Source organism: Protomyctophum parallelum, assembly GCF_964188405.1.
Source record: "Protomyctophum parallelum genome assembly, chromosome: 7".
NCBI classification, from domain to species: Eukaryota; Metazoa; Chordata; class Actinopteri; order Myctophiformes; family Myctophidae; genus Protomyctophum; species Protomyctophum parallelum.
Window position 1 is genome coordinate 39975602 of NC_139705.1, and position 8634 is coordinate 39984235.

Sequence of the window (8634 nt, forward strand, 5' to 3'; positions counted from 1 at the left end):
TGGACTGTGGAGCGCGGTCTAATGCCAGGTGGCGTCAGTGAGGCCATTTAGAAAAAAGTGAAAATTGGAAGAAAGAAATCATGAAGAAAATAATGCCACTCTGAATTTAGTCATTATTGTCGTAATAATAATATATATATATTTTTTTATATATATATAGTATTTTACTTTATTTTATTTTTCCAATTATAGTGTCAAGTTGTGAACTTATAGCTCCGCTCTGTGCTGCTGATGGAATGGCTGCATGGGGGGATGTGTCTTGTTGGCACTGGCACTGGCAGTCCGGGTTAGAAAGATGTTGAATGTCATCCTCGGTTAGAAAAACTTGCCCGTTCGAATATATGAACACCAAATGATGTAGGCCTACAGTGTGGCTAATGCGATTTATAGATCCTATTATTGATGTATGTATTTTGAGGTATAATCAGTCTGGTGTCGGAGGCACTTGTCCGTCGGGTGGTTGGCTCGAAGGCACAGACTCCTTTGGAAATATAGGCCCCTCCCACTGATTTAGCTAACCAATTACAATGTCAAGTCACCCCTGTGATCAGCATGATTCAATACTACATCCGTCTAGAGACCCACCCTTGGTAACGCCCCGCCTGCATCTATCTGACTGACTGACTCGCACAAAGTTCTTAATTTGTCACTACTGTTTGATCTGCAGCACTGATTCATGTAATTTATTGTGTTATGATGAGTCTCTTCCCTTCATCTTTATCCTTTTTAGTATAATCTAACTAAAATTCACTCAATGTCTGAATGTCTGTCTGTCTGAATGAATGTCTGAATGTCTGTTGTAGCTCCTCACATCACTCCGACTTTTCACACAGCCATTGACCATACTATTAACAAACTTAACAAAGCCTTTAACAAATTATAAAATGATATATATAAATTATAAATTCATAATTAATTCATTGGTGAATTAAAATTTCCCATTGACTTACATGGGAAAATGCGACACCTCACACCCCTGCCCCCTAGCATCACCTGCTTCACTGGCCACAGTTCTTGGCGTTACCCCACTGTCATGCTTCCTCTGCTACAGTCGCAACACAACAAACAGTGGCGTATACAATTTCGCGCCTGGCCCAGCGCTGCAACTGCAGACACTGCGATGACCATATTTCATCTGCTGGACTCAGCAGACTGGACTGTAACATTCCACCACGGCGACCATGCGCTTTCCACTGAAGGATACATCACTTTCCTAGTAGCCTAAAGGTGTTTCGAGACCACAAAATGGAATGAGCGGGTCCATTTGGTTCGATCACATAATCCACCACTCGAGGGAGGGGGAAGACGGCTACAGCTCTTGCTGCTCTTACATGGAAACGACTGAGCTGGCGTGAGCGGGTCAGTGTTGTGATGTCAGAACAGGCCAGCTCCATAGCCTGGGCAAGGGCCCTGTCCAGAGCCTGGGCAGAGGCCTTTTGTGGCGGTTCTGGACAACCGTGGGTCCGACCGACTCGACACCCGGCACTGCACTGCCTGTGGGGGTGTGGAACGCGTGTGTCAAATTGAAGTCGGTGCGGTGAACGGTTCTTGAGTTATGTGGATTACAGCCGCCCCCTATGGATTAAAATGGAATTGCTCTCTGTTGAATCAACCACCCTTGTCATGTGATTAAAATCTGGGGTGGATTGGACATTCCGTTTGTGATTTGTGACATTTGTTGTGGCTTTTTTTTTTTGTAAATTGGGGATATGCGTCATGACCCAATACAAGGAATCCTGCGAAATAAAAGATTTTTTGATTATACGACCTACGATTCAAGAGTTATAAAGGGAAAATATAAAGTGGGCTCTTATTGTGCCACCATGAGGCCTACTGATGTAATTATTACATTCATTTTAATAATTATTATGAACCTCCCCTCCAAGTGTTGTAACTGTTGCCCTTACAGTTTCTGAGAGAAAAATACTTGATGTGAGTTTTCTCATTGGGGAAAATTATTTCTCTAATAAATTGAATTAACATAATTTGTTAAATTGAAAAAAGGACCTCGTTAAGACCTCTATAATATAATGGTCAATGCCTGTGTGAAAATTCAGAGCGATTGGTTTTTATCCAGTGAGAAGCCGTGACACTGTCATTCATTCAGACATTCATTCGTTCATTCATTCAGACATTCATAAAGACATTTCCTTAATTATGTTATATGGTGAATGTCATGCTGTTAGAAAGATGGTGATGGTCCTCTGTTCATATTATGCATGCTGTCATTATTGTGTAGACACTCTCATGCCTCATGCAGCGTACACTCACTGACATTCCAGACAGATGCATGCAAGAATGCACACACACACACACACACACACACACACACACACACACACACACACACACACACACACACACACACACACACACACACACACACACACACAATCCCACCTCCATAATGTGTGTGTGTGACTGTGTGATAGTTCTAATGAATAGTGTGGAACAGCTGAGGGCACACAAGTTTTACTTTAATTTCCCTGCTGCAGTGCACACACACTTGTAACACACGCGCACATACACACTAGCACGTACACACTAGCACGTACACAACTAAGTGACTCTTGTGTGAAAAAGTTTTAGGCTCAACTCAGTGTCTCCTTTTAAATCACTTCTGAAGGCTCACTTTTATCCATGGCTTTCCATAATTACACATGGAATGTTTGATTCCCTTACATTTTCAAGTGTTTTATAAGTGCTTTATAAAGTCTATTAATTTATAATCAACATCATCATGATTAATTATGGTAAACTGAATTGCTTTTTCTTAGATGACCTCTAGTCTAAGATCATACAATTCTGGTCATGGTTGTAAAGGTTTTGTATGACTAATGGCACACTGTACTGCAGTATATGACGCACACATCTGCTCCTATTGCAGATATACAGTACTGTAAATTAAATACAAATGTTGTTGAACATGTTACTGAATATGACTTGTCATGCCAAGCTACTGCTTGTGGAACTGAGGAATTGCACAGCATACGGACGGTACATAGAGCTTGTTTACATTCATTAGCACGATGAAGTATCCTGTATACATGGGTGGCAACACTGTAAAAACGAATTAACTTCAAGATATCCAGTTAAAGTTTTATGTCTGTCGTCCTGATGGAGAGATGTCACTGTGCTCAATGTGTAGGTTTAATTGAAGCTACACATTTAAATTCATTAAGATACTTACTGTTGACACTTTGTATGTATTTTCGTAAATTAATGCTTCATCTTACAACACATGTCACAGAAAGGTATTTTGGCTATTTTTGAACTAATTTGAAAGTTAACATGAAAGTGCTTAGTGTGTCAGAATCAGAATCAACATTGTCTTTACAAGTAAAATGGGTGAAATCCGTTTTTGTGCGTTCCCAATTCCGATGTCTGTGGGTTGTATAAACATTTGACAATGAAAAGTATAAACAAGAGCTTGTGACTAAAAATAATAACTACATTAGATCGATTGGAACAAAGATTGTCCCTGAAAAGTTGAAAAGGTTTTGAACATACAAGGTTTCCACCCCAGAGTGACTATGATGTGCATTGTTATGAAGACACCATTGCAGAGTTGCTCTTCTTCATCTTTACTGAAAGTTGTTAACCAGCAGGTGGTTCTTTGTTTGTTTAGTACTGGCCTTGTTTTGCATTATTAATTAGCTGCAGGAATTGTTTTCCTCCGTACGTGACTAGATACAGAATGGGATAAATTAAAGCCTTGTTTTGTTAACTGGCCTGTTGAGCACCATCATCATTGTCAATGTCAATAGTGCTCTACATTACATGCAGCGTTGGCATTGATTATTGAGGTTGCGTGGAGAGGACTACAGTGCTGGTATAGGCAGGGAACAAATTAGCATGATGACCAGCAAACTCCCACCCACCACCACCCTAAAAAGGTCAATGGATGTTCTGCGTGACAAGTGTCAAATGAGAAATGACGTGTCACACTAGAGAGAAAACGTGGGTCACATAGGGTTACCCAGACCGGCCGGAAGCCATAATTACTTAAACGGATTTCTTTGTTTTCATCATTTTTATATCGCTATTTTTGCACACTGCCATTGGACAACAAATTATTATACTGAGCTTATGTAACCAGAGTAGACGAAGTCTATTATCAATTATCTAGTCATTTGAAAAAATCTATTTTAATTATTTTGTGTCAATTAATTGATACAGTATGTATAGCCTTAAAATACCTGCTTCTTGATTATTCGTCGGTTAGAGGTTCTAAATGTCACTTCCGATAATATTGTCAGTTAATTGCCCAGCCATACACCAAGGTTGGAGAAGACAGATTTATTTAATGGAACGGCAGTCGTCCCTACATCCCTAAAGTGTGTGTCTGACTAGAGGCACTTGAGCTTAGTACTCCCAGGGTAATAAGCTACTCTTTAATGGAACAGAAGAGATGAGTTGACGTTTCCTTTGAGAACGGTGTAGGTGTTTTTAGCAATGCTTTTAGGAACGCCATGAATTAATTGATGAATGCAACTTCTCACCTTTTTGTTTGGCTGAGGTTTTATTAATTGGTGACGGCAAGATTTTAGACTTTAAACTAATAGATTAATCTCTCAGTCATTCCATTTTCACCCGGAGGAAACCGTCTTTTCTGATAGTTGAGTCCTGACAGAGGATACCAGCCACTGAAAACGAGATGGAACAGGTGTGTCTAGTGGTGTTATTGTGCAAGAGATGGATGTCGCAATCTCACGAGGCTGTGTAAACTCATGTTTGCAAAGCCTAAAAGGCAAACATTATTCCATTTGTATTTTTATATGTTCGAGTGTTCAATGTCAAAAACACAATTGTGTAACGAATCGTCAACAATGATGTCATGTCACTAGTGTGTGTGTGTGTGTGTGTGTGTGTGTGTGTCATTCCAGGAAACAAGATGGGGCTGAGCCCCGCATCTCCACCACACTAGACCCACCGTGTGTCCAGGCCTCGCTCCCGTTCAGCGTCTCACTTCTCCACAAGGTAGGAAGACCACCACACATGCTGCTGGCAGTGTATAGGGTGGGGGTTGGGCAGGGCTTGAACTTTGAACCATGGTCCACTGTATGATCTTTCACCCGTGATATTTGTGAGTTGTCTCTCTCTATCTGGTCTGATCACCTGTGTGTGTGTGTGTGTGTGTGTGTGTGTGTGTGTGTGTGTGTGTGTGTGTGTGTGTGTGTGTTTTGAGTCAGTGTTGGCTAAACATCTATTGTGGTTGTTAGTTTGATAGTTATACAGTAGTTAACCACTCAAACCCCATTGGTTGTTGAGCCTGGTCTCTCAAGGCTCTATCCTATCCTAGTGACCTTCTGTTTTCACCCTACATTAATCCATTTTGGGCGGGAACCCCTTTTGGTTTTAGCATTATGTTATGCTTTAGCTATTGAAAAATAGCAGATCTACAAGCTCATAGCGCGCCACCAAGTGGCGCGCTACGAGTGGCGCGCTACGAGCTTGTAGGTCTAAAGATGTGGCGCAAATCTTTGAATATATATTCTTTCAAAGTGAATGTTTTTAACTCAGGTCTAAGAGCTTCACTGAAAATAGCGGATCGATGGTTAATAGCTGTGTCAAACAACAAATTAATAAAATCTGAATGTGTTAGGTTTACCTACTGTATGCTGAAATGTTATTTTGTTTTCACTGCCAACACAAATAGCAGCTTCATCACTGGGGTTAGCCAAACCTGCTATATCTTTAAACTAGGGGTCTAACGGTACATTTTTAAAGCGATACGACACGTATCGCAATACATGGTTGACGATACGATACATGGACGATATTGGTTCATTATGGCGATACGATACAGTATGATTCAATTATTTACAGTAAGTATTTAGCAAATAAATTAAATCTGTGTGAAACATGTGGATAGTGCAAGTTTTCTAAGGGAAAAAGTATTAATTTGGATATAAATAAGTAAACAGTGATTCTCTGGCAAACAGGTCAATGTTGCTGTTTACATTTCAATTTAAACATGCCTCTAAAGTTGTTTAATTCCACATGCACTAACTACCTGATGGTCTCAACCTCTTTTTTGAGTGGTGGTTCAGTGCGAAGGCACTGAAACCAAGTTAACTTGTCTTCCACAGAGTACCTGAGTTTATTGCCATGGAGAATAAAGTCACTATAGGCATGTGTCATTGCTGAAACAGAAAATGAAATTAAAATGATGAAAAAGGAGCTCATTTTCATAGAATTCATAGGCCTACACTGGCTGTCGGTGTCTGTGAATATATTTTGGAAATGAAAAATCTTCAGTTCTACGTTTTGGCAGTTATCATCTGAAGCGAGAGCCAGGATATTCTTGGGACTTATACTTGATATTAGTTTTGTTTGTCAGTGTCTCATTGTAAAGTTTTTTTAAGTATTTGTTGCAAGACACCGATGCAAAAATAAGTCAATCCGGCTCCAGGAAATGGAGAGATGAGCTTGTGTTGAGTTATTATACTATAGTTTAGTATTTTTCATTATCTCCACCAGGTGAGGACGTAGTGGTGTTATAGTGCAAGACATGGATGTCGCAAACTCACAGAGGCTGTGTAAACTCATGTTTACAAAGCCTAAAAGGCAAACATTTGTATTTTTATAGTGTTCAAAAACACAATTGTGTGTGTGTGTGTGTGTGTGTGTGTGTGTGTGTGTGTGTGTGTGTGTGTGTGTGTGTGTGTGTGTGTGTGTGTGTGTGTGTGTGTGTGTGTGTGTGTGTGTGTGTGTGTGTGTGTGTGTGTGTGTGTGTGTGTGTGTGTGTGTGTGTGTGTGTGTGTGTGTGTGTGCGCCAAATCCTAGGATCGCGGTACATGTTATTATTAAATTGATTGAAATTGTCACCAGTTTATATCAATATACGATATATTGTTACATGCCTACTGGGCTGTGAACGCCTTCAACAAGTAAGTGGGCCCTGATCCAGAAAAGGTTGAGAACCAGATAATAAAAGATCACACCCGTGTGAAGTTGTACCTCATCCAATAAAAATTAATATACTAATCAATTAATTTGTCAACTTATAATGACAATAGACATTATAACTAACTTTAACTGATCTTATCATGAGCCTGTAAGATTACAACTGAATTAACTTTTGTCTTATAGCCCCGTGTTTCAAAAAGCTGATTTGCTCAGACACATATGACGTAAGTTCTCCTTTCATTGTCAATGGCATTTAATGTTTTTTTTTTTACGCAAAAAGCCGATTTGTTCAAACCCATATGACGTGAACTCTCCTTTCTTTTTCAATGGCAAATGTGACATGAGTTGTGACGAAAAGCTGTATATAGGAGGGGCTAGCGCCCCTCAAAAATAATAATTTTACAATACAAACACAAGAAGGCAATTCAATTCACATGTATACATTCACATGTAGACATTCATTCACATGTAGACATTAACATGTATACATTCACATGTATACATTCACATGTAGACATTCACATGTATACATTCACATGTAGACATTAACATGTATACATTCACATGTAGACATTCACATGTATACATTCACATGTAGACATTCCATCCTCTGTGAAATCAGGCTTTATTGTCCACCACACTACCCTTCAGTCGTTGGTGGTGTAGATCTTTGGATGACATCCAAACACACGCTTTATGCAATAACAAATCTCAGATACTGACATAACTGTAGTTCTGGCAGGAGATCCAGCATTATCAGTGATCCTCACTCCAAAATTCCACTTCCGCCGGTGCTGAATCTACTGTATGTTTAATGCTGCTGCTTATGTTTTATAGACCAATTGATATGCAGCCAGTAGCATGTATGTAGTAGATTAGTCATCGGACATGAGCAAATATTTGTATTACTACTGCAAGAGCCTGTCCTCGTAACCCAAGTTAAACCCGACAAATATTTGAACTTTAACTGGTATTTGTAAATGACTATGCTTTGATTGGGAGATGAAGAGCAAATGGATGAGATGAACAGAAAGAGCATTGAAGGATTATAGGATGTATCACTTTAATCACATCACTGATAAAACCAGGTTAGTCTGCAATTAATCCCAACAGGTTCTGTGATCAGAATAGGGAATTAATGTCAATATGTGAAAATATAGTATATCTGAAACTGACATTTAGAACCAATAACAGACTTAATTGAACCCATTCTGAGTTCTGACCTGAGATCAGATTCTAAAAATGTCTTCTACATCCTGACAGTTTTCATTCTGACCTGAGATCAGATTCTAAAAATGTTTTCTATGTCAGTCGCTCTTCGATTTTTCAAAATTAGCAGACCTACCATCTCGTAGCGCGCCACTCGGTGGCGCGCTACGAGATGGTAGATCTGCTATTTTTCAATATCTAAAGCACAACTTAATGCTAACACCAAAAGGGGTTCCCACCCAAAATGGCTTAATTTAACCACTCCACTTTTCACAGGCAGTATGCACTCTTCAGACACAGGCAGACCGGCAGATTCAGAGATCTCCATGTGGGACACAGACAGACGGGCAGATTCAGAGATCTCCATGTGGGACACAGACAGATTCAGAGATCTCCATGTGGGACACAGACAGATTCAGAGATCTCCATGTGGGACACAGACAGATTCAGAGATCTCCATGTGGGACACAGACAGACAGGCAGATTCAGAGATCTCCATGTGGGACACAGACA

General features: G+C 39.9%; 1 protein-coding gene across 1 annotated transcript in view; it reads left to right on the forward strand.

The window, feature by feature from the left end:
• LOC310861070 (rap1 GTPase-activating protein 1-like) overlaps nucleotides 1–8634 on the forward strand; it is a 78554-nt gene that overhangs the window by 34448 nt on the left and 35472 nt on the right. The window contains exon 3 of the mRNA XM_083768363.1: nucleotides 4887–4980. Coding sequence (XP_083624489.1) covers nucleotides 4887–4980 — 94 coding nt within the window. The remainder of the gene's footprint in view (nucleotides 1–4886; nucleotides 4981–8634) is intronic.